This window comes from Dendronephthya gigantea, unplaced genomic scaffold (genome assembly GCF_004324835.1).
Source record: "Dendronephthya gigantea isolate DGI-Jeju-01 unplaced genomic scaffold, DenGig_1.0 000073F, whole genome shotgun sequence".
NCBI classification, from domain to species: domain Eukaryota; kingdom Metazoa; phylum Cnidaria; class Anthozoa; order Malacalcyonacea; family Nephtheidae; genus Dendronephthya; species Dendronephthya gigantea.
This window is the reverse complement of record NW_021163083.1, coordinates 183,647-208,911: the sequence shown is the minus strand read 5'-3', so window position 1 is coordinate 208,911 and position 25,265 is coordinate 183,647. Positions and strand designations below refer to the sequence as shown.

At 39.0% G+C, this 25,265-nt stretch overlaps 1 protein-coding gene across 2 annotated transcripts in view; it reads left to right on the top strand.

Moving 5' to 3' along the window:
- LOC114531613 overlaps positions 1–25,265 on the top strand; it is a 49,441-nt gene that overhangs the window by 3,844 nt on the left and 20,332 nt on the right. Inside the window, exons 4-47 of one of the 2 annotated variants that reach the window (XM_028553226.1) lie at positions 582–629; positions 1,047–1,178; positions 1,425–1,856; positions 2,253–2,453; positions 3,015–3,260; positions 3,705–4,039; positions 4,407–4,557; positions 5,210–5,517; positions 5,801–5,942; positions 6,421–6,725; positions 7,581–7,731; positions 8,445–8,767; positions 8,850–8,991; positions 9,218–9,296; positions 9,518–9,608; positions 10,025–10,174; positions 10,463–10,586; positions 10,719–10,904; positions 11,200–11,321; positions 11,441–11,579; positions 11,866–11,945; positions 12,074–12,252; positions 12,644–12,837; positions 13,051–13,272; positions 13,748–13,829; positions 14,006–14,310; positions 15,314–15,639; positions 15,850–15,994; positions 16,623–16,676; positions 17,053–17,479; positions 17,872–18,083; positions 18,710–19,005; positions 19,437–19,596; positions 20,182–20,489; positions 20,828–20,969; positions 21,204–21,266; positions 21,389–21,564; positions 21,800–21,884; positions 22,251–22,339; positions 22,770–23,079; positions 23,359–23,586; positions 24,146–24,325; positions 24,588–24,740; positions 25,057–25,245. In XM_028553226.1, the coding sequence (XP_028409027.1) occupies positions 582–629; positions 1,047–1,178; positions 1,425–1,856; positions 2,253–2,453; positions 3,015–3,260; positions 3,705–4,039; positions 4,407–4,557; positions 5,210–5,517; positions 5,801–5,942; positions 6,421–6,725; positions 7,581–7,731; positions 8,445–8,767; positions 8,850–8,991; positions 9,218–9,296; positions 9,518–9,608; positions 10,025–10,174; positions 10,463–10,586; positions 10,719–10,904; positions 11,200–11,321; positions 11,441–11,579; positions 11,866–11,945; positions 12,074–12,252; positions 12,644–12,837; positions 13,051–13,272; positions 13,748–13,829; positions 14,006–14,310; positions 15,314–15,639; positions 15,850–15,994; positions 16,623–16,676; positions 17,053–17,479; positions 17,872–18,083; positions 18,710–19,005; positions 19,437–19,596; positions 20,182–20,489; positions 20,828–20,969; positions 21,204–21,266; positions 21,389–21,564; positions 21,800–21,884; positions 22,251–22,339; positions 22,770–23,079; positions 23,359–23,586; positions 24,146–24,325; positions 24,588–24,740; positions 25,057–25,245 (8,412 nt within the window). Of the gene's footprint in view, positions 1–456; positions 630–1,046; positions 1,179–1,424; positions 1,857–2,252; positions 2,454–3,014; positions 3,261–3,704; positions 4,040–4,406; positions 4,558–5,209; positions 5,518–5,800; positions 5,943–6,420; positions 6,726–7,580; positions 7,732–8,444; positions 8,768–8,849; positions 8,992–9,217; positions 9,297–9,517; positions 9,609–10,024; positions 10,175–10,462; positions 10,587–10,718; positions 10,905–11,199; positions 11,322–11,440; positions 11,580–11,865; positions 11,946–12,073; positions 12,253–12,643; positions 12,838–13,050; positions 13,273–13,747; positions 13,830–14,005; positions 14,311–15,313; positions 15,640–15,849; positions 15,995–16,622; positions 16,677–17,052; positions 17,480–17,871; positions 18,084–18,709; positions 19,006–19,436; positions 19,597–20,181; positions 20,490–20,827; positions 20,970–21,203; positions 21,267–21,388; positions 21,565–21,799; positions 21,885–22,250; positions 22,340–22,769; positions 23,080–23,358; positions 23,587–24,145; positions 24,326–24,587; positions 24,741–25,056; positions 25,246–25,265 lie in introns of both variants that reach the window. The other variant, XM_028553227.1, reaches the window with a different exon arrangement.

The following is a 25,265-nucleotide window of genomic DNA, read 5'->3' as shown; positions in this document are numbered from 1 at the left end:
CCAATCCTATCCATAACAAAGTGCACCCAACCCTTCCTAGCTCGTTTCTAAATCGCAAACTCTTTCTGTTTGATTATCAGTTGTATTTGCTACTAAAAACTTTGATATAATTGTTTGTTTGGTGCCATTGTTTAATTTGTTTTTGTTAAATACTGGTTTACCGCAAAAGAAGGTGTACAAGTGGCCTGGGGTAGGTAGCATTTAACCGACAAATCTCGTAATGGAACGGGATTGTTTATAACCGTTGACAGACCAGACTTCCCTGTTCTCCGTGTTCTGTCGATACCAGGCATTTTTGCTAAATTCCGTTTGTTGGTTTTTTTGAATTCCTTTTTTTTTCAGGCAAGGCCACTGTGGCAACGGACCTCATTAATATTTTACGAGAGTACCCAGCTACCTGCAACAACTTTGTCAAATCTGCGCAATCATATCGAATTTAATTGGTTGCTTTTGCAGGTTGCTGTGAAACAACCACAAAATCTTCGCCACAACATGCCGAATTGAATTTTATACCAGTGGAATATTGGATGCGACGTTTCTTTGCTTAGTGATATACTAAAGAAATTCTGCTCTGATTTCAGAAGAAAGAATCACAGCCATACGACATACTCCCGCGCTGTCTGCTGCACGTGAGTATCACTCTCTGTCTCTGAGTATCACTGAAGTGCATTTGCCCTTTCAATGGCTTGTGTTCAACGCCATGTGAATTTTCAAAGTGATTTTAAATGCTATTGATGTCCGTAGTTGTAGTCGGTTTTCTGTATTGAAAATTCACTCACTAAATATCGTATGTCTCACATCTATACTGCCAAAAAACAAAAAGAACCCACATTTAACCTCATCAAAACTGACTTGAGTACAATTTTCTCGACATACAAAACAATTTGAGAAATACCCTATTACTAATGTAACTCACCCCAAAATGGAAGCGGTATAGAATGCTTTGCTTCCATTTTGGATAATCTTATCTATCTTATTTTTGGAGAAACTTTGGTCTGCGCTTGACGTAGAATATAGCTACATATACTCTTATTATCTACCTCTAGAGATGGCGCGAAGTATTAAAAGCCCTGTGTGCCGAATTGCACTTCTTTTGTTAATGTACTACGGTACAGTTATTGAAACAAGAGATATCGTGTCTGAAAGATGTGAGGATCAACACGGTGCTAGCCTGAATGGTAAATTATCAAATTCATAAATTTTAAGTTCTACAGAATTTGTAAGAAATGAGGTATTGTAAATGTGAAGTAATCATTGCTAAGCAATCTTTAAATGCGTTTAAAACTGATCTTTATTGTGCAAAAACTCTACTCAACCAGAGTGATTCAACCAGATTTAGTATAAAATTATTGTATTTTCCTCTTGTCGTGAAACCATCAGTGTTCCTCTGACGGAACTAATGTAATCTAAAATCAACTTTTTAGAGAATTTTGCTTTAAACAAAGTTGCCACACAAAGCAGCACTTCAAACAACGGCGTCGCTAGTCGCCTGGTCGATGGAAATCGTAATCCATATTTCGGAAACAACAGCTGCTCAGAAACCAACACTCACAATGACGTATTTTGGAAAGTCGACCTGGGGACTGAGGTTTACGTCACTTCGGTAACCATAACAACGCGTGCTGACGATTATTGGCTGGCGAAGAACAATTTTTCCATCCAGGTTTTGGACGCTTCTGGAACTCGTTTGTGTGCGTCCGGCTTGTTCGCACATAACGGCGAGTCAACCACGTACGCTTGTGAGAACGTTGGAAAAAGTAGTGTGGTAAAAATCATTCTTGACGGAAATAAAAAACAACTCTCACTTTGTGAAGTCGAGGTTTACGGATATCCATCTAATTTTTATGAAAACGGAGGTAAGAACGATGGATCATCCTTCACTATGTTTTTACCAACACTGCAGCTCAACGTAACTGTGTTTGATTTTATGAAATTGGTTAGACCGTAGGCAGCCCTGACTTTGAATTGCACGTGTGGCGCTCGCGCGTCTTGAGAACGAGGTTTTGCGCTTGTCTGAAAATGAAACCATGGCTCGCAAATTCTATGAACTTCACAACCGATTAGTTTACACTGCAACGAGGTAATTTTGCGTGCTATATATGAGGGAAGAGACTCCTTATTTTTAAATAGCAGCAATTTTTAAAAAAATACAACCTCGCAAGCCAGGTTTTGCAAAAATGAGTTTTGTGATGCCGTGCAAACTATACTTCAGTCTCTTTTATTAGTGTTCATGGATTTTTGCCATGTTTTAGTGAACTTTGCGTTACGACAACCGGCGAAACAGTCAACGATATATCAAACCCATGCCTCAGCACCCGAGGTTGTCGATGGGATACGGAACACGGCGTACACATTTGGATCCTGCACCCATACCACTCAATATGGTGGAGACTGGTGGTCTGTTGATTTAGGAGTACTTGTTGATGTTAATGCAATAACAGTTACTAACAGAGGTACAGTAATATGATGTATATGTGATGGATGCGCAGTAGATTCTAGATTCCCTATCTCATTTCCTCTTCCAAAATGTCCAATTTCAGTACACCTACCGTTTTTATTTTCACATTTGATATTTCAATTTTAGACACTTACACTTCAATTTTAAAATTGTTTGCAAACTAAGAATAAAATTGTTTACTTTTCACATTTTATATTATACCTTTACGCCTTCAACATTTCCATACGTCCCTCGAGAGAGGACCCGCGAGACAATTTTTTTGTATTTAGTGGTGACTTCACGTGAGAGGGACACCTATACACAGGGGCATGCTCACGAGGTACCGCCAGGGGGGGATATATTAGAACTCGAGGCATCCAGGGCTAACGGTCTTAATTGTTAATGAGGCCCTTTTTTCTTCTTACAAATATTTAAATTATTTTTGCCTTCGTTATAACAATTTTTATTGCAAATTTACAACATTTAGTTTATAATAACAATCCTTAATAAAAGTTCACAGAATTTAATGGGCCGCCTATACCAAAATCAGTTACTGATCGCTGGTCTTTTTTGCCAGGTGATGCCGCCTCTTCGACTCTGGAAAACTTTGATATTCGTATTGGAAGAAACTGGCATCCTTCGAAGAACCCAAGTTGTACCAAGCATCCAAACCTTGCAACGGGAGAAACACGGGCGATTTTCTGTTCGCGTCCTATGCGTGGAAGTTATGTAGGAATTGTACAAAAAATAAAAAGCGCTTTGCTTTTTTGTGAAGTTTCTGTACACGGCCGAGAAGTTAGTGCAATAACTGCAAATGAACCGGGTAAGTTATTAGAAAATACACCGATCGTATATACAGTGTCCGTGTACTTGTCCAGGGACGTCTCAAAATTTTCTCATCGTATCGATCAGTACTCTATATATCATACAGAATCAAGCTGTACTACTTGAATAGCTGTGAAAGATTAGATTTGATGAAAACTGATCTTATGAGATTAATTATAAAACTGTCTTACACTGCCAATAAGATTGCTAAAGGTGTTAAAAGTTGATTTAACCACGGTTTAAGACATTTGCCATCGATCTTGGACATCGATCTTGTAGTTTGTTTCACCCCCAGTATATCCACTAATAACCACTAATGTTCTTTTTTTGTAGTTTGTTTCCTGACCCTCAGTATATCCACTAATGACCACTAATGCTCTTTTCTTGTAGTCTGTTTCACCCCAGTATATCCACTAATGACGACTAATGTTCTTTTGTGTAGTCTGTTTCGCGCCGAAACCACTCGGAATGGAAGACCATACTATCCTGGCTTCCCAGTTAAAGGCTTCATCCAGATTTAATCCCCTGACAGATGCAAGTTACGCGAGATTAAATTCCATCCCTAATAATGTCCATGCTGGAACGTGGCATGCCTCCATGAGTGACGTCGTACAGCCCTGGATCCAAGTAGCATTTCTCTGGTTAGCTGCTGTCATCGAAGTTCAGACTCAGGGAAGAAATGGTTTTGCGCAATGGGTGAAAAGTTTTCGAATTTCCTCCAGCAATGATTTTGTTCGCTACGAGCCGTACTCGGTTCATGGTTCAAACGGTGCAACAGTAAGTAGACGCCATTTTTTTGTGAGACTTGCATTTGATATGAATGTGAATATGAAAGGTTCATCCCCTCGATTGGGTCCCTCAAGAACACAGTTTAAAAAGAATCGCACGACTGAAAATGTTACAGTTAAACTAAATTTAAAACTAGGAAAAATCATCAGCATACTAGACCAATACATGGGCTTTCAAATACGAGCATTTCAAATTTCGGTGGCGAAATACTAGGACTTTTTTTTCGGCGTAATACTGATTTTTACAGAATTTGCCATACTTCACACGGCGATTATTTCTCACGGCAATTTTTTTTCCTCATGATTGATATATTTATTCTCAATTTCTTTATTTTTATTTCATCATCACCATCCAGACTTTTCCTGGCAACTCAGATAGCGACACTGTGGTTTCTCATCGTTTACAACCGGTTCGTGTTGTTCGTATTGTCCGCTTAGACGTTCTGTCTTTTGAATGGGCTCCTACTTTGCGCGTGGAGTTTGTCGGCTGTTACTACAAGGATACAGGTACACTTATATATAGGATACAAGTACATTGTGTCATGCCGGCCGATCTTAAAAACATTTTTAGCGAATTTAATTGCAGTTAAAATCATTCTCAATAATGTTTGTTATGTGATCACACCGATTCAGCGACTGGTTTCCTGGCACAAATTTAGTTCCTTGCATGGCATACTGTCCTGCATGTTCTTGTCAACAAAGGCAGAACTCTCTGCAAGCGAAAAGAGAGCGACATGTTGATATAGTAGACCGTATGCATAATGACGTATAAGCCGTGACGCCTGCAGGGAATTCTGTTTTAAAAAAATTCAAACCTCAAAATTTCCAGCCGTGACTACTAAAACCAGAATTCCCTGCAGGTTTCACGGCTTGTTACGTCATTATGCATAAGGTCTATTATCAGGTTGCAGGCACTTTCGCAGAATGCGACCTTTATAATCAGTTAAAAAAGAATTACTTTACAGAAACAGAACCTCGTCAAAAGATAGTCAATTCTCATGCACTATAAAATTATACTGATCTGATGTAGGCATATAAAACATTTTATCATTACTATAAGAAAGAAAAAGATTTTTCTTTTAATATCTTTTCTATTATGCCTTTTATGGTGAGTTAACCCGCATCAAATTAAATCATATGCCCTTGTTTCATTTCTTAGCGTTTCCTCTTCCTCAAGCACTTGGAATACAGAGCAAGGCAATTTCAGACTCTCTCATTGACAGTTCCACAGAACTAGGCCCAGGCTACGGTCGAAAGCTAGCGCGTCTAATGGGTCGTGTGGCATGGATACCGGCCAGCGGAGACACAGATCCTTGGATACAAATCAATTTTGTCTTAATGGTGACAATCGTGGAGATTTTAACTCAAGGAAGATCGATTCATAACCAGTGGGTGAAAAACTATAAGGTTGCGTTTGCACAACAGCCGACCATCATTCGATTTTATCGAGAAAATGGAGTGGAAAAGGTAAATCAGGAATTTCATATTATACTGCCTCTCAAGTGACATATTCAAAATAGGGATCTTGAAGATTGTTTAAGGCGGGTTTTCACACAGGAGAATTGGACCGAAACGGTTCACTTGACCGATCAATGATTATTTCTCTGATAGAGTTTTCTGTATTAGTAAAGTGTCTATATGGCGAATTGGAGATTCCCTTATTGTGTAGTTACCTTATATAAGATAGGCCTGGTTAAAAATCATTGTAAACTTAAAACTAACCAAACATACAACTCTACTTCAAAAACAGCTCTTTCGTGGAAATACGGATAGGGACACCGTTGTAGCAAATGCCTTGTCTCCAGCAATACGTGCCCAGTATATCCGTATCTACCCCAAAGAATATAATGATCACCGGGCGATGAGATTGGAATTTATTGGTTATTATAAAGGTTAGTGTAAGTGTGTTATACTAATAGTGTTACTATCGTTCTTGCTATGTGAGTATGTATCATAACATAGTGGTCGATGCGTGCTGTCGAATTTTATATAGATTAGTTTTGTAGTGTGAGATCTGTATTTGAGAGGTAAACATGTTGTGAAGAGTATGTAATAGGGAAGTGTTTGTATTAAAGACGTAACTCTATAGATTACAAAAATTTGAGAGTGTTTATATTTGGGGGAGGTGTATAAATTAGAGAGGTGTTTGCCTGTTTGCCAGTGCGGTCGAAGCTGCTTTTATCTACTCACGGGGCCGTGACGGACTTAACAGCAAATCAGACTTAGCGCAGGCGTAATGGAAAATTGACATATTACTCTACAAGATGATACTATGACGGGCACATGCGCCACTGACTGCTATATTAAACTAGACACACACTCCTGGGCTAACCTATGGTTTCACTTTTGCATTTTATGGTTATTATTCAGATCAGGAGATCGGACCTCTTGGCCTTGAAAATAAACGAATACAAGATGATCAGTTAAGTGCGTCAGCGTTGCACTACTCCTCACACAGCCCAAACAGGGGTCGTTTATATGACGATAAAGGCTGGGTTGCTGGCTCTAAGTCAGGAGAAATATGGCTACAAGTTGACTTCTTACGTCTTGCAAAAGTATCAGAAATTTGGACGCAAGGGCGAGGAAATTACGACCAATGGATTAAGACCTTTCGTGTACAATACTCTATGGACACCACACAATTTACTACTTACAAGCCTTTTGGACGTGATGAGGTAATTACATTTTTCAACTAGCCCCATTTTTGTAAGGTAGATAAGGTTTGTATATACAAGAAAAATATAAAATAACACTAGACTGTACAACGTAATGATTCGCCATCCAGGCTAGCGCGTCCGGTTGTACTAGCCATGCAGGTACCGGCTGCATATTTATCAAGCTCGTTAAGCTTAAACAGGGCATGGATAAGTTAAAATAGAACAATACCCTTACGTCTCTCTTGAGTGAATCAACTTGTATATTATGCACTGATTATGTGGTTGTAACTTGTAAACAGTATCGTTGTTTTAAGGTTAAAAGTATGCTTGTTGAATAAAACGACAGAATTGCTCTCTATTTTGAACTTAGCCACCGTTTAAGCTAAACGGGCTTGATACAACCGGCCCCTGGTTGTTCGAGTGTGCATATAACACTGTTGATTAGATATTGCTTTCACAAAGCCATCACTGATCGTAATAATATAAGGTGAATGTTGAAAATTAGGCTTTCATATGTATTTCATGGGCAAGAATTAATGTTTCGCAGATTTTCGTCCCTATATTAGATCATAGTTAATGTAGTGGGATCCGTCGGTCCGGCATGTCGACCTTGGCGGACGGCACGCCTGTGCGCTCGAACCGCTGCCTGTCGATCGTGACGGTGCATGTTCGCACACACTACGCGCATGGGATGCAAAATGCCATGCACCATCCAACGGCGCTAAACCTTTTTTCAAACAACTGCCATCTCGTATCTATATTATCTATAGATGTGGAGCGAGGAATTCAGTGAACTATTTTGAAGAAGCGCTATGCCAGTAGTCGAGCTTTTTTGATTTGATTTTGATCACCTATATCATTCTCTGTTTGTAGGCATTAACGGCCAATACTGACCGTCATTCCGCAGTTTGCCAGAAAATTTTGCCTGCTATCGAAGCTCGAGTTCTTCGCATTCTTTCTGATCAAATTCATAGCTACCCTGCTCTTAGGATGGAGGTTGTTGGGTACTATATAACGTACGCAGGTATGTCTTCGCGGTTGCTGAAACAATCTTGAGTTCTAATTTCAGCAGCAGCGGTCATCTTTAAAAATCTAGCATTTGCATTCGAAGCCTCTGGGGGGGAGAGAGCAAAGTGGCAGCAACTGGTTGCTTCAACAACAATGTCTCGTTAACCGGGGACTCAACTCGAGCATTTTAGCCGTGTAGTTCATAAAGTTAAAAGCAGGGGCCGCGGGGGAGGGGGTAGATATTCATATATTAGTGTAAGCAGAGCGTAAAAACAAAAAAATTCAAAAGAAACTAATAATGCTTCATGAACGTAAATATATGAATATTGATCGCCCCCCCCTTCCCCGCGACTTCAGGTTAAAAGCTAAGCACTATTACGGAATATACACTGTAAATATGCGTGATAGATAATTCTTCACTTTCCAGTTGTGGTCTTTTAGTTTTATCCAGTCTATGGCAACCTAAATGCAATGAGCGGTACATGAAAATTTCTCGCTTCAAATAACTCAATATCGAAATATTCTTACTATATTCAAATTCGATATTCCCAATATTCGGTTTCAAACTTACGTCAGAGAATTGGGGGGGGGAGGGACAGCTGTCTCCCTTACCTGTCTCTACGACCTTGTCGATATGATTTACCCGTTTTCATTCATGAAATATAAATGAGTTCATAAATTAATTTATGAATTTATGTTATTTATGAATTTATGTTTTTTCTTTTTTAGCCTCGTGTTACGTCAGACCATTAGGCATGGAAAGCCGGGAGATTTCAGATACACAAATCACGGCATCTTCATCGATTAATGGTCATTTCCTGCCCGGCGGTGCTCGCTTGAATTTCATAAATGCCGGTGCTCCAAGGAAAGGTTGGCGCACTCTTCCTGGTGATCGCAATGCTTGGCTTCAAGTTGCCTTTCATCAGATGGTTGATATCGTTGAGGTTCAAACCCAGCCACGTAGCAGCATTGAAATGTTCTACAATTATACGTTTTCCTACGGGAATAATGGTGTGAATTTTACAACGTACACCCAAGATGATGTGATTAAGGTTTGAATTCCAATGCAAAATCACTGTATTCCGATATAATTTTTTGGTGATCATGATCGTGTATATATGCAATTTTTCACAGGTGTTTCCAGGTAGTCGTGTTCCTGGGACCACTATTCGTCATTCCCTCTGGCCATATATAACTGCTAGGTTCATTCGTATTAACGCCGTATCATCTACTGATTCGTGTGGGATAAAGGCGGAATTTATCGGTGCATATCAAGGTAATGGGGGACTTGGGTGTACATGAATCATTAGTGAGAGGAACGAGGGAACTCAGTTGAAGATGTAGCATTAGAGAACATTTTAAAATGGAGAGGTATTTGTTTAATGGACATGTCAGTTCAGCGGTAGCAAGGTGTTTGTACTAGAGAGATGTTGGCATTAGAGAGGTGTCCGCGTTAGAATGGTGTCTGAGTTAGAGAGGTGACTGTATTGTATATGTTTTAGGTATTCATGGACCTGAACTTATTGATCCGGAATATGTTGAATTTGAAAACACACTATACGCCTCCTCTTCGAAGGATTGGTAGGTGGAAGTTTTTTTGTTCAGTTTTTGTGTATACTACTTTTTTTTTCTGTGTTGATTCTAAAGATAATAATGTAGTGAATATTTTCGTGGATAGATTTTCGTTTGACAATTCCTTCTGCGTTGGCCTCCATTACAAAGTGCAATCTCAGCTTGTTTAATAATCGCTCATTAGGAGGCAGATAGAGCTGATACTATAATACATATTTTCATATTCATAGGAATCACCAGCCACAGCATGGTATTATCTCTCGTCATTTTGAAACAACAGCTTGGTCTCCGTTGAAAAAGGAAGAAGGACAGTATATTCAGGTATACCCTTACACTACCAACCTTTTTCTCAGGGTCACTTCTGACACTACTATATTCTAATATATATTGACGCATTCAACAGTCTTTAAAAACAATACTTTAACTAATTGCCAAAATTCAGTTTTGGAGGCGTGCTATGAAACATAGTTCCTACTCTAATGACGGGATATCATCGATAAGACTGTTGTAAATTGGTGATATTTTGCTCATTAGTTGTGGAAGTGTTGTAGTTCAAAATCGGCCAAAGGTAACATTCCTTCGTGTTTTGCGAGAGAACTTCTACTGAATTTAATAAAAGCATCCCGTATATTTCATGCAAAGTAATTCAATACACTACAAAAAGGACAACGCTGGTTGTAGCTTTCCGCTCATATTTTCGTCATTGAGACTATTTCTTTCCGATAATTTCATTCCAGATTGATTTGCTTCAATTGACGACGATAGCTGGTGTTGGTTTTCGTCTAGCCGGTGACCGGATGGCCGATCATTATACCAAACTCATGTTGATGTACGGAGACGTCGCAGATTCAATGAAGTTTTTTAGAGACAACGCTGGCAATGTGAAGGTAAATACACTAGGTTTGGGTTATGCAGAATTGTACCCTGGGGTTTGGTTGAAAAACATAATACTTTGCATTCAGCGACTATATACAGGTCAGCTGGGAAAAGCGAGTGCGCGGTGGTGGGTTATACGACCCCGAGATATTAGGACGTTGTATTTATTCACCCCTCGGCATTTCTTTTGTTCACTTTGGGTAGCCCCTCTAGCCATTCCTCAACCTCGCACCCCGGAGGGTGGCCATTCTTTTGTGGGTCAACATACCTGTAGCTAAATTAAGGCGCTTATTTTTTAGCTTTTTGATACAAGATACTGTTATAGACGCTTGGAAAGACGTGTTCTTGCTCGCTTCGTGCGATTTAGTATCGATAGCTGGGAAACACGTCCTGATTTCAGATTTCAACTTTACGAGACAACAGGTACAGAGAACTCAATCGTCTTTTCCATGCTCATGAACTATAGTCACCATAATAGTTATCATCATATATTCCATAATCCAGGAATTTTGTCATAGTTGAGGGCTATTGTTTAAAGTGTTTATTTCTTTGTAGAATACAGCGAAGCCGGTGCTGGAATCGAAACTGGCAGTATTAAAGATCATCAAATGAAGTCATCAAATCACCCTAATGATCCCTTTGCGGCCCACGAAGGTCGCCTGAATGCCCCCAGGGCCTGGTGCGGTAATCCGTCGCGAAAGAAGCTTTATTTACAAATTGATTTTATCTGGAATTTCGAAGGTAACTGGCCGTGAAAAAAGCTTTCATATTTTAGTAAATGATTTAGCAAATCGTCACATGATTTAGGTAACGAGTACGACACATAACGTTTGCCATCACATTTGGATTATTGTATTACAAAGTTAGGATCAAAGATTGCATTGAGTGTATTACCTCGATTAGATTTAGATTTAGACTTGGATTTAGATTTAGAGTATTTAGATTTAGGTTGTCGGTATATGATTTAGTACGGAACAAATTAGTTATATATTCAGTCATATTAAGAATTACAAAATATAGACTCCATCTTTTATAGTTCACGCTGTATCGACTCAAGGCAAAACTGTCGGTGTAATGATGTACGTCACGAAGTACAAATTATCAAGTAGCTTAGATGGCATTTATTGGAATCCGTATGAAGAAGAACAAATTGTTAAGGTTAATAAATTGATGAAGCCTGTTTTACTCTACAATATAATAAACGTGTGAAGAGTTTTTTGAGAACTCCTCAGTTCCACTTGAAAAAGCGAGTCTTTAAGTTTATTTTTTAACTTTAGATATTCACTGGAAACACCGACTGTCGGTGCATCCGAAAAAATCCTGTTCAGCCATTCCTTGCTCGAGCAGTAAGATTTCTTCCCACGGCCTGGAAGGATGCGCCGTGTTTGAGAGTGGAAGTTTTCGGCGTCTATAAAGGTTGGCATTTTGATTTGAAACAGACAACATCGTGGTAACATTGGATCAATAAATTTCTGAATATTTACAAATCAGTGATAGTGAAAGCAATTTGAAACTTCCTATGGTGTCGTGAGTTTAGTAAATCAAGCACGATTAAGCTGGATTAACCCCTGTATAGAATTTGAATAGTAATGATTGCTCTCAGTATACTTCACAAAGAATTGATGGAGAGCTTCCTTATGTAAATTAAACGCAATCAGAAACTTAGTTTTCCCTTCACCACACAGTTTTATCCCTCGTGTAGGAATTCTTCGGGTTCATGCACGGTCTGGTGTTCTGAAAGGACCAAAAGAAACAATTGTAACACGGAAGTGTTCGATCAAGGTATAAATTGAGACTACGATGCGATGCCAGTATATATTTTATATAGATCTCAATTTATCAGATAACCAGCCGCATAACAGTGTATCTTTATAAAATGAAAATCTCCATGGCACAATGTCATTTTTCAGTTAAACGGGAAGGAGGTTAGTCGACAGCTGCCAGGTTATAACGTTGCTGTTGTAAACCCAACAACTGGCTCTCTCAACTCCTCGAGATCGGCAGAAAAAGCTTCAGAATTAAACAATTTGTTGATGGGGATCCCTGATGACTCTATCGTAGTGGTCGCCACACAGAACGTTACCCAAAGGTAAATTCAACACCCTAACTATACTTCGGCATTCTGTTTTTATTGTAATCTTAAACGTAATTGTTGTACTCTAGCTCTCTTAATTCGTCTTATTCACTAAGTCCATCTAGCGTAAACGGTGATCAAGTTCATGCAACATAGAAGGAAAGTCTATGTGTGAAGTAAATGAACAACCAAACGTAACAAAACGATACCGTTCATAACTACATATTTTAGTTGATCGTTTATAGAAGTGCATGTTATTTAACTTGATACGGACGCCTCAAGATTAGCGAATTCTGCCTTTACTGTAACACGTCGTTATAACTTTTTCGAAAGTTGAAGGCGAGGAAGAATAATCTTTTTCCTTTGCTACCTAATACCGATATCTACTGTTAAATTACGTCTACAGGCCACCGAATGAAACTCTACACCTTCTCGAAAGTGTTGGTGCAATCGCATTACGATACTCCATTGAATCTGATCACATGATGTTCTTACTCGTTGGTTATAAAGGCAAGAGAAGGGTGAAGTGGATTAAAGAGAAATTAGGAACAGCTAAAGATGATATCATTAGGATTGCTGTGCCAATTAAACTCAATGAAAGTAAGTGTGTTTTCTCATACAATCTCTTTGTCCCTTGACCTTTTATCATAATAATTGTGGTAGCACCGTGGCTACCAACTGCCTCTTTTATCTTACCAACTACGTAGGTGTTTACTTTGTAGATATCCACACAGCTCGTAATGAACGATTTATTCCTCATTTATACCTTTTTTGCAATGCAACCATCTCACACTAAATTCTTTGCCCTTTCAGATGAGGTGAAGCCAGAAATTGATGAACAGTTTGTCAATGCGAACAGCAACGAGACAACTGACTCCATCTCGCTTTCCGGGAACAAGGCATACATCTTCCGTAATGTAACTGGAAGGTGCGGGGATAACAATACAAATTGTGAAATGGGCTTTTCTTTGGCCATGTGGATGAAACAGGAACCAATCGACTACATGGAAAACGTAGAATCACCTCCGACCTCAGGTACGTCAGAAATGATGTATAGAAATAGTCCCTTGTAATCACCATTTATCACTGTATTGTTGGTGCAGGATGCATGCAGAGTGTACGTGTGTTCTCTGGGTGTGCTCGGTCGTAAGGGGTAAGAGAGGGTGGTGGCCTCTGTGGTATATCCACGCTAAAAGCGCAATGGCTGGAACTTTTAAGGTCTGTCCACACAATCCAATTTTGTTGGATCCAATTCACTTCTGATGGATGTTTTATAGTCTGTTGCCTTGTCATGTATATGAGCAGTAAATCAACTGAAGCCAATCCACCACTGCTTCATCAATAACCGACTATATTCCATACGTCAGAAGTGAATTGGATCCAACAAAATTGGATCGTGCATGTGAACCGATCTTCAAGCGGCTCATTATCTGCAGGAGCCGCCACCAACCGGCACTACAGCAAGTGGTTGAATTGTATCTTCGAATAATTCTGGTGTTCTTCATTTCAGAACGCATCGACTTACAGTATTACTCAAACGGTTACAACTACATTGTGTTGCCTGATAAGAAAACATGGAATGCGGCAAGAAGGTATGACCTAATAGAACTACGCCGCTTTAAAATTCAACACTTTCCTCCGTCGCACGTTTTTTTAATATATAACTAGTATAATGTAAATATTTAAGAAAATCCCCTTGAATGACAGCATTTGTTGAACCGGGCAACCGTTGTAAAATAGTTTAAGAGCACTAACAACATGTTCATAGGTATTGTCTTGGTATTGGTGGGACACTTCCAGTGAATCATTATCACGAGTCGCTGGATTATCTTCTGGCTCTCAGCAATAGACTAGTTTTGGGCACGTTTTGGTTCGGTTTGACCATTCACCCTTACGTGGCTAGCTATCCCGAATGGATGGACGGATCACCAGCTGTGACTACGAAATGGAAACTAAACGAGCCATCTGGGCTCCCTGAAGCATGCGCGGTAGAAACATTAACTGGTTTAAACGATGTAGTCTGTGAGGATACTGGCTACCCGAGAACCGTTATTTGTCAACAGCCAATCCAAGGCAAGTATCTAAAGCCTGTATTCCATATTCTACTCATCGCAATGCGTTGCTTTAAAGTCGTTAGGCCTTTTCGTGATCTCAGAAAACAAAGGAATATGCTTCGGTACAATGCAGCAAACGCACGGAGTAAAATGTTCAAAATCTGAAAACCTTGTATGTGCTTCAAGTTTGTCCCCGAATAACGTTAAATAAATTCATTTTCAAGTTTCAATAAAACTTCAGAGAAATTTAAACGAATTATCCGGTCCGATAATAGCAAATATCTGGCCGGTACCGGATAGTATCATTTTGTCACTATCAGACTGATTACGATTACCGCTGCACGCTTGTTCTACTTTTAACTTGTAGCTCCCAGATAAGAATTTGCAATTTGCAATTGGTGATTAATTGCGTTTGGCGACCAGGGGCTGGTTGTTCGAAAGGCGTTTAGCTTAAACGGTGGATAAGCCAAAGTTTAAAAATACTCTCATAGATCTTGGGTATCGCTGAACGTGCGTCTTATGCGTTTAAATTGTACCTCAATTGAAAATGAAAGTATTTACATCGAAATATTTCAGCTCAGTTGTTCAATAAATAGATAATATGGTTTTCTATTTTGAACTTATCCACCGTTTACGCTAAACGCCTTTTGAACAACCGGCCCCTGAATTTTAGGCATCTTCCAACTTAAGCGCAGTTCAATGCTTGGCTATTACGAGAGTGTTGTATATGTAGCGCAGTCGACGTCATCGAATCATATTCATTATTACCCTACGCATCCATACATATCCCTGCATATCTGGGGCCGGTTGTATCAAGCCCGTTTAGCTTAAACGGTGGATAAGTCAAAATTAAATAACATTTTTACATCTCTCTTGAATGAGTCAACTTGAATATTATGCACGGAATATGTAGTTGTAAACAGTATCTTTGTATTAAGGTTGAAAACATTTAGTTTGCTTATTGAATAAAACGATAGACTTGCTTTCTATTTTGAACTTATCCACCTGTGATTTCGTTTTAGATTTGCTCGGTAACGATATTATTTTCCCCCTCGGCATGGAGGCGAGGCTGATACCAGATGCCAGTGTTACAGTCTCAAGTGCAGTTGTTGGCGCACCAGGAGGTTTTGGTCGCCTTAACAAGAATGGGAATCCTTGGTGTGCGTTGGACACTGATGAGAATCCATATTTTCAAGTCGACCTTGGCAGGTTGACAAGAATTTGCGCAGTAGCCACACAAGGACGAGGGAAAGATACATCGTATTTACAATACCCCGAGGTCTTCTGGCTGCAAATGACAAACAATAGTGTTAACTGGACCACCTTACAGCACCACGATCAGATAAAGGTGATTTATTTTAACACTTCTCTCTTCTCTGAAGAGGTCGTACAGTACAACTGCTGATAATAGGGGATATGTAGGAGCACCTACCGTGCATATTTCCGATATTCCCTGCTATGCTTTCCATATCCGAGGCAACTATCCTCAAGAAATCGCATTTTCTTTCTCCTTCTGCGTGACTTTTATACTCCTAACCTCCCGACCTCTCTTTTTTAGTATTTTCGTGCAAACTACGACAACTACGGTGTGGTAATAAACCGATTTCCCCAACCGGAAATAGCTCAGATGATTCGCATCAATATCCTGAAATATTTTGGCGCTAAACTTTGCATGAGAATTGAGCTTTTTGGTTGTAGCACAGGTAAGATAAATATTATAATATACACTTTAGCTGTAGAAATCTCCATCAAATGTGGTATAACAGAACTTTGGCCGGAGAGTTAACATGCTTTATAAAGCTTAGTCACACTTGGTCAAGCTCGATTTGAAACGGGCAAATCTCACATAAACAATTTAACAACAAAAATTCCAAGCCAGCATTTTGGTTCCTCGATAGGATGTTCCATGCACGAAATCAAAGTTTTCAAACCAAGCCAATTCTAAAGTTCCAATTTTATCCTATTTATTAGTAATTCTGATTCCGTTGTCCAAGGGCTGGTTGCAAATCAGCATTATCCACCTTTTAGAACAACCGTCTCCAGGCATCTTAGGCTGCGTTCAGACTGAGTGCCCAGCACCAGTGCCCAAAGTCAAAACTGGTTCATAAAACATGCTGAGCATAGTAACTTTGTTGAGACAACCGTTCTTGGACACCCTGACCAATTTCATTTGGAAACATCATGTTCAATTTAGGCACCAGAAAAAGTGCCAGGCGCTCAGTCTGAACGCAACCTTACACTTATACAACATGTGGTCTGACTAGAATACATTTCGATGTTTGGACTTTATATATACACTCTCTTAAACACAACATTAATACCTCGTTTTAGGGCCCAGCGAGAAACAGAATATCGACCCCGTTCTGCCGCCTAAAAGCATTCCGGGTAAGCGTATGCATGGAATTAGATGCTGTAATTTCTTTTACACATGTGAGCTCGTTACTGTGTTTACCACCATGAGAAGGCGTGGGGTATTCATGTGCGGTGGGTATAGCATATGAGTAAGTTTATTGTGAAAAACAAGGAGGAATTTCGTTTTAATTAAACTAATCGGCAAATTTGTTTGCATTTTTCAGGCAAAGCACATTTAATTTAGGGAGATTAGGCCCTGTAAGAGTTAAGAGATAAAGCATTTGAGAAAGGAATAAGCCTTTTAGAGTTGACGAGAGTGTATTTTGAGGGAACGACTTGGCCTTGTAGAAGAGGGTGTATTTGAATTGGTATAGCCATTAACTTGTTAAAATTTCATTTTTCTCTACAGAAGATACGCCACGAAGCTGTCTTGATGTTCTCATGCGAGGTAAAACATCGGACGGTGTCTACATGATAGATCCTGACGGGAGAGGTGCTTTTCCAGCCTTTTGCGATCAGTCGACAGATGGTGGTGGTTGGACGGTATTTCAAAACCGTTTTGATGGCTCTGTTGACTTCAACAGGATCTGGGATGAATACAAATGGGGCTTCGGGGATTCGTATGGAGAACATTGGCTTGGATTGGAGTACATCTCAAGGATAACACATGCCTACGCAGTTGATTTACAGGTGAATTTGAAATCCGCTCATGGGTACTACCTGGTGAATAATTTTCATCGATTTACCATCAGCGATGAAGCGAGTGGCTATACATTGAGTTATAGCTCTCGCCATGGAGCAAAGAGTGATTCACTTGATGTGCAAAAAAATAGGAAGTAAGCAATACATATTTTTCATATACGTCAGTTAGAACTTGGAAACGGCTCGTTTCACTAATACTAGCCTCTAGAAGGCCTTCCTTCAAAAGATCGTCATAAAAATTTCCACATCCTGGGCAGACTAGGGAACAATGTTCTTGTATATTTGCATGGTGACAGTCGATAAGTAAAGTATAATAAGATAAGTTAAGATAAGTAAAGTAAATTCATTAGTTAAGTCGATAAGTATTTATATACTACAGGCTAAATTACTTTAGGAAGCATTTATTTTTGTTCAAATAAAAAAATTCTTGCGCAGTAAATATATCCAGTTTTGCTATAGCAAATAATTCGCTTTGCGATGAAAGAGAACCAGCTTTTATCGAATAATCGCTTATCTATTCTTTCAGGTTTGAAACGAAATACAATCACGGACACCACAATAAGCCAGCACTTTATGGAGGGGCCTGGTGGTATGGAAATGCTGGCACGCATTCAAACCTCAATGGAAAATATCAGACTATCCCATCAGTTTATTTATATACAAATATGTTCTGGTATAAATGGGAAAATTTTATAAGCATGGTAACCACGAGAATGATGTTGAGAGAAGGCAGTTCAAGTAAGAGTCAGTTGAACGAAGTTGTTTTTTTTTGTTGTTATCGTTTCTTGCTTCCGTGAGAGAATTGAAAATCATGCTTGTGAAAAGTATTATAAAACAGAGCATGTCGATTGCAGTTATCTAGATAATGACTTGTATCAAAAGTCAATTAGTACAGTCCGGAGAATGAATTGTTGGCGTCATGTCAAGAGGTTTTCCCTCGTCAGTTTAACTCAATGAAGAAAACCTAAGTTTTGAATTGTCTGTTATGGCGCATCAATTTAGTGAGAACTGACTTTCTTTTGATTAGTTTTGCTCAACAAAGCAGTACGTGCTACCCTGTTGCTCAACAAAGGCACAATATAAAAAACTGTCTAGTTTTACCATAATAATAAATATCCTTATTGTCTTGAGTAAATGGTATAAAGTTATGAAAATCCTTTTTTTAAAAAAAATGTCATGTTTTTTTTATCTCTAGTTTAAATTCAATAAAACTAAACTTAAATTACTCCAACCTGAATTCCATCCATCAATATCACTTTTTTTATGCATATGCGCCTTGATTGTTTTGGTCTTCGCCGGGTTTTGTCTGATTCCTAGGGATGTTATTTTGAGCAAATTAGATGAAAAGGTATTTCTTTCTACAGGTATTGGATCCGCTCTTGGACTGGAATATCACCAGGTCATACAAGATTATCAAATAAAGTCGTCGTTCGTCGACAATACTAGGCCACCAACTGCAGGAAGGCTGAACCATGCTAGTTTTTGGTCGGGGTCTGATACGGCTGGGCAATTTCTATCCGTCAATTTCATTTCTCCTCGACGTATAACCCACATCTCGACCCAAGGTGGAAGTGATTTAAAATATGTGGATTTGTTTTCCGTAAAGTTTAGGAATCTTGATGGTTCGATTGCTTCTTATGAAGAAAATGGAAAAGAAAAGGTTGGTGTAATACTCAAGTTTTTGTACACTGTGCTGTAAACAGTCTGCACTACACTGGACTGCACTCACTGTCATACAATACACTGTGCTGTAAACTGTGTGCACTACACTGGACTGCATTATTCACTGTCATACAATACACTGTGCTGTAAACTGTGTGCACTACACTGGACTGCACTATTCCCCGTCATACAATACACTGTGCTGTAAACTGTGTGCACTACACTGGACTGCACTATTCACTGTCATACAATACACTGTGCTGTAAACTGTGTGCACTACACTGGACTGCACTATTCCCCGTCATACAATACACTGTGCTGTAAACTGTGTGCACTACACTGGACTGCACTATTCACTGTCATACAATACTATTTTACCACACTGCACCTTCCTTGTGTAGCAATATCATAATGATTGGCTTTTTTCAGAAATTCGAAGGCAACAACGTTGCATCAGTGGCAAATGCAAGTGCAATCGTATCGAATTGCTTCAAAGAACCAGTGGAAGCTACAGAGATATTTGTTTATGCATTATCCTGTAAAGGAGGTGGCTGTTCTCTCAGAATGGAGTTATACGCTTGCGAAAACAGTAAGTTCATCGTAGTTACCACACGGTAGAATTCTCCAAAATTGTTTTTTGGCTATGGTGGTGGGTAAAAAGCTTGCTCAGTATTTCTAACCTATACATGGCTAATCTAATCTTTACTATACATGCATGTGCCCAGTAAATTTGATAAAGTTCTTTCTCAGGGACCGGTTGTTCAAATCTAGGTTAGCGCTAACTTTGGGTTAGATTATATTCCGAAGAGTTTTAGTTTACGTGCTTTTGAACCGCTGTTCGTTGTAAAACGTTTAGAAAATATTTAGACTTCTATCGGTCCTGAAATTATTTATGACAAAATTATTATCAACAAGAGGTTACAAAATTAATGTAAAGATTTGCTTTAACCCTGGGTTAAGCTAACAGGCTTTTGAACTGTTGGCGGCCCCATGCAGGAATCTTTAAATGCACCACCAGAGCGGAGTGATTTTCTTTCCGCAAAGCGTACCGGATTGCCCCATTCTTGTGTAACTGCAACGCATATCTGATATGGAAAGTAATTTGGTACACTACTAATCTGGTATCGTGTAACTGCGCCAAAGTGATACCATTCTAATATTTTGGCTTTTTTAGCTTGTTCTGCCCCAATTGGAATTCAATCTAGTCTTCCCTTGGACAAACTTTCCTCTTCGGAATCGACTTCACCTATGGATGATTTGCGTCTGTTTACATCAACCCCACCTTGGAAAGGTGTCCACTCAAGCGGCAGTAAATATGTTGAAGCAAAGTTTCCCGAGCTCTTTAAGGTTACCACAATAGCAACACAAGGCGGTGAATACGTTGATGGCAGTGTTAAAGGGAGCTGTTATGTGTTAAACTATTATCTTATGTATTTAAACGAGCAAATGAAGTGGGTCACCTATGGTGGACGGAAGCCGAAGGTACATACTTTATTGCATGTCGGTTCATGTTCATAGCACGTGATTGCATGTCGGTTCATTGCACGTGATTGCATTGGCGGATAATGATCATAGCAAGTAATAATAATTGTTCATGTCTTTAGAAATTTATTGTTTTCACAGTCAATGAACACTGAAATATTAGCATAGCAGGACAAATTGTCAGGCTGGCTACGCTACTATAAAAACTCGTGTTGATTTTCAGTCTGCGTAGTGCACGTTTCTGATTGGTCAATGGCACTCAGTTGACCAATCGCAAACCACGTCACAGCACCGAACTAAACGTCCATACACTCAAACATTCTCGGGTCTTTTTCTAGATTTTAAACGGGAACAGAAATCGCCGCTCAATTGTGAAAAATAAGCTTGAATCACCCTTTCTGGCCCATGCTGTACGCGTCGTTAGAGTGAAGGCTTTTAAACGGACATGTCTAAAAATGGAGGTTTATGGATGCTATCCAGGTTAGGTTTAAACAAAACGCTTCAGCTTGAACAATCAAATAAAATAAGTTAAATAAAAAAATCAGTTCTTGGCCTAAAAAATTATTGGGCTTGATAATCACTTGATACATTATGCCTCATTCAATGTGGTTAACGCATTTCCTGCACAACTGTCCCTAGAAATATAGTTCAACTTATATACCTGTGTTTAATAGATAATACATCTGTCTTTAATCTTTTATCTGTCTTTAATAGATAATCCTTCCATTGTTCTCCACACCGAGACGTTAGTTCCTGGTGAAGATTCAAAAATTACAGGTGTGTGCACGATGGCGTGTGTCTGTCTGTTTTAAATGTGTATAACTAACTAACTATACCTTTGAGCAACAGGCCCATAACAGGAACAAGCGTTTATCAAGTGTCTTTCTCCCCCTTAACAGGCCGATACCGTTATTGCCCAGACTGCGATAAGTGTCCTGGTTGTATAAAAAGCATATGTCTTCGGGTCTTTGATAAGAAGTATCCTGTGGCTGAATACTTTGCCCACGATTGCAATTATCAAAACTTTGATATCCAGGTTAAAACCTCCGTGACACCTGGGCGGCACAGAGTTTACGTAAGTGACGATGAGTATGTTATCTGATGTACACTTTCAAAATTGATTATTTTTTCAACAGCTTCCACGAGATTTTTTTAAGAACTATTTTTGAATGTATTCACCGAGGTAATGACTGACTGATCAGCATAAATAAACCAGGGGTCATTATTCACTGGATAACGATTTTCTCAAATAAACTGCAACTCGTTATCAGAATTTTTGAAATTTTGTTTTGGGAAATGCTTTGATTTAGTTGATCGAAAGTGAGTACGCAAATTGTCAAACAAATAAAGCTGCTAACGACGAACGACTTGTTGGAAGTATATATGTGAGGAAAGGTAAGAAACATATCTATTTGATTTTTCTTAGTTGGATCTATTGTGTCGTGAAATTTTATTGAATTATGAAATTTTATTCAATTGATATTATCCCCTTGGCTTTGCGGAGCATGCAATAAAGGACGTGTGCATGCCTTTCATTTTTCCGGAAGTTGCTTTAACATGGCCAATGATGTGTTTCTTTCAACTTTGCTTTCTGTATATAGAGAAAATCTACGACATTTCTGAGCAAATTACTGTAAATTGTTTGTATAATTATTGTGTTATACAGTCAAAAAACTGACGATAAACCACTATGTATTTATCTAAACGGCGTGATGTCTTAGAGAGGAGATAACCTTCGCTGATGATCGTTTCTACCTTTAGAACCCTCGAACTGCCTCGAGTTACTGTTGGCCGGAAAAACGGACAGCGGAAAATATTTCATCGACCCTGATGGAAAGGGTTCATTCGAGGTAAGTAAAAATTTTCAGTCTTGTCGTTGGTCGTATATTAGCGAGGTTCAGATTTAACTGTTAGCACCACCTTGGTCTTGGAGGAAACATCAACCAATCAAATGTGATCATTATATCAGATTAACCAATCAAATGTGATCATTATATCAGATTAACCAATCACGAGCGGAATATGTCAACCAAAGGTAACGTTTGTGGAAATCAAAACTGAACCTTGCTATATCGTCTTGCATATCACACAAACTCTTGCATCATTCCTCTATTTCCTTCATCATCGTGTGATCTTAATTCGTAAAAACCAGTTATTTTCGCAATCCCTAAAAATGAGCCGCGTCCGGCCAAAAATAGATACAAAGCTACTGAATGGGTCTCAGTAATCTTCCACTGATCCCAATCTATCTATTTCAACTATCATATACGTTTGCACAAGGTGTACTGTGACCAATCGCTGTTTGGAGGTGGCTGGACTGTTTTTCAAACACGCGAAACAGACTCGCCAATTTTTGAACCCAACACTTGGTTAAAGTACAAGTCTGGTTTCGGGGAGCTTGATGGCGACTTTTGGCTTGGTAATGAAATGATACACAGATTGACCACTGAAAAACAAGAACTTTCACTAGAGTTGCAGGCGAATACCCAGGATGATGTAGATTTTGTGCTCTATAAATCTTTTCAAGTTTCCAATGAGGAAGATGGATATAGATTGCACGTGGCGGAGTATGAACCTGGTAGTCCTGCTGGTAAGTCAGTCGTCCATTTGATCGCTTCTTCTACCAGGGTCTATTACTGATATTAGATATTATTATTGATATTAGATATTACTGATATTATTAGATACATGTAGATACCAGTATCTACCAGCATCTTACCAGTCGATTCTTTTACCAGTGTTGGTCAGTGTCAGTTGCGAAAGGTTGTTTGTGCATGGTCTGTCGGTACCGGTAGTTAATTTGGTATCGTAGTTGGTTAAGTCAAAGCATTCATATATATGCATTTATATTCATGTATACCTTTCTCAGGGGACTGCTTGCTATTGTATGACGGAGTGAAGTTTTCAAGTAAAGACAAAAACCATGATACTCCCGGGTGTAAACGGGGCTTTGGTTGGTGGTTTAAAGGTTGCAGTTCCTGTAGACTGAATGGGTTAACTGACCCATCGCAAACAAAGCCTGAGCGAATGAAATACATTTCATGGAGTAATAAGGCGTACCTTAAAAGGGCTAAAATGAAAGTCCGCGCTAGAGAAAGTAAGTAGTTATTTTGTTATTGGACTTAAAAATGCTGCTTCCCTCTTGTGGAAAAAGTCCAAATCATTCATTCTTTTATGCTTAATTCGTGTACGATCTGATTAACAATACGTGTTGTCATTGATCCGATAATACACTGAATAAAGCAAGTATATACCAAGGTCAAAAACGAAGAAATGTTTCGGAGAATTGTTTAAAAGGAATGAAGACATCAAGCGATATCTCTGAATGTAACAATGTATATTAATGGTTTGCACGTAGTGTGCACAACGTTCAAAATTGTGAGCCCAAATCATTGCCCGAAATGAAGGTTTTCCTTGCTTTGAGATCCTCGACAGTCCTTGAATTGATTTTTTGATGAATTGGAATAGACTGACATCATGGATTATTCTTTCTTACCCAATGGCTTCGTTTCCATAATTTAAATTTATTCTAGCATGCCAGAGGAATAGACATATTCCATGATTTTTCTTTGAACGAATTTGCTTCTTCAAAATCTTGATAACAAAGCATTATTCATTGAAACGTACTGACGAAGCCTTACTTTGATATATTCTAGCGGTTTTCTGCAATGAACATTACTGTTATTACCTGCTAAAAACGTGGAAGAATTGGTTTGAAGCAAGTCCGGAATGCCGAAGATTTAATTCCGATCTCGTATCCATCCGTGATGCCACAGAAAATGAATGGATAAGAAAGAAGATCCTCACGAAACTAGCTGTGGAGAAGGTTCACATTGGTACGTACAAAGCAGGATATTTGACAATTATACCACGAGATCCAGTTGTATATATAATCTGATAGCCATGAAGGCGAACCTGGGTATAATAACGAAACGTGCAAATTTTTATAAAATTCCTAGTCAGTAGCTATATGTTATAATGAAACTTTTACCAAAAGCCTTGGCTAGTATTTTCGTCCGGATTTAGTGCAGCGACTGAAAACATGGTTCGCATCATAGTTCAGTGCTTTTAATCTTGTAAATGATTTTATGTTTGAAGGACTGAAAAATACGTCGTGGCTCGATGGTGGCTCTTTTGAGTTTCACAATTTCTCAAGCAATATGCAAAGTGAATTGTGTCCAGTTTTAAACAGCGACGGAAGCTGGCGATATCATGACTGTGCCTTAAAAGCACGTATTCTTTGCAAAAGAGGTACGTTCGTTTGCAGTCTCACCGCCCACGATCAAGTTATTGCATTTTATTCGTGTTATTAGACCTTAGCTCTAGCTCAGCTGATAAGATCGCTTTCTACGATTTTATATGGGATTTTCTTCTTTTGGTAGATGTGAACGAGTAGTAAGTTACGAATGATCTGGTGTATATGAGTTCCTATTTGAACATCCGTAACTAATTCACTCGTTCACATCCATAAAAAGTAGAAAATCGCACATTAAATCCCAGCAAAAATTGCAAGTGTAAACGGGCCTTTAGTCGACTTAACCACGTTCGTATTTATCGTCATGAATAGGTAAATGGTGTTACAGAAATAGATGTCATCTCTATACAGATAATTTCGTCGATATCGACAAAAACGTGAAATATTGCCAGGACATTGGATACAAGTTGTCAAAGATTAGAAACGAGGAGGAGATGGAGTATCTCAAAATGATCAACTTTGCTTCCACTGACGGCTCTTCCTGGCGGGAAGTGTATTTTAGTAAGTCTGAGTAGTGATAA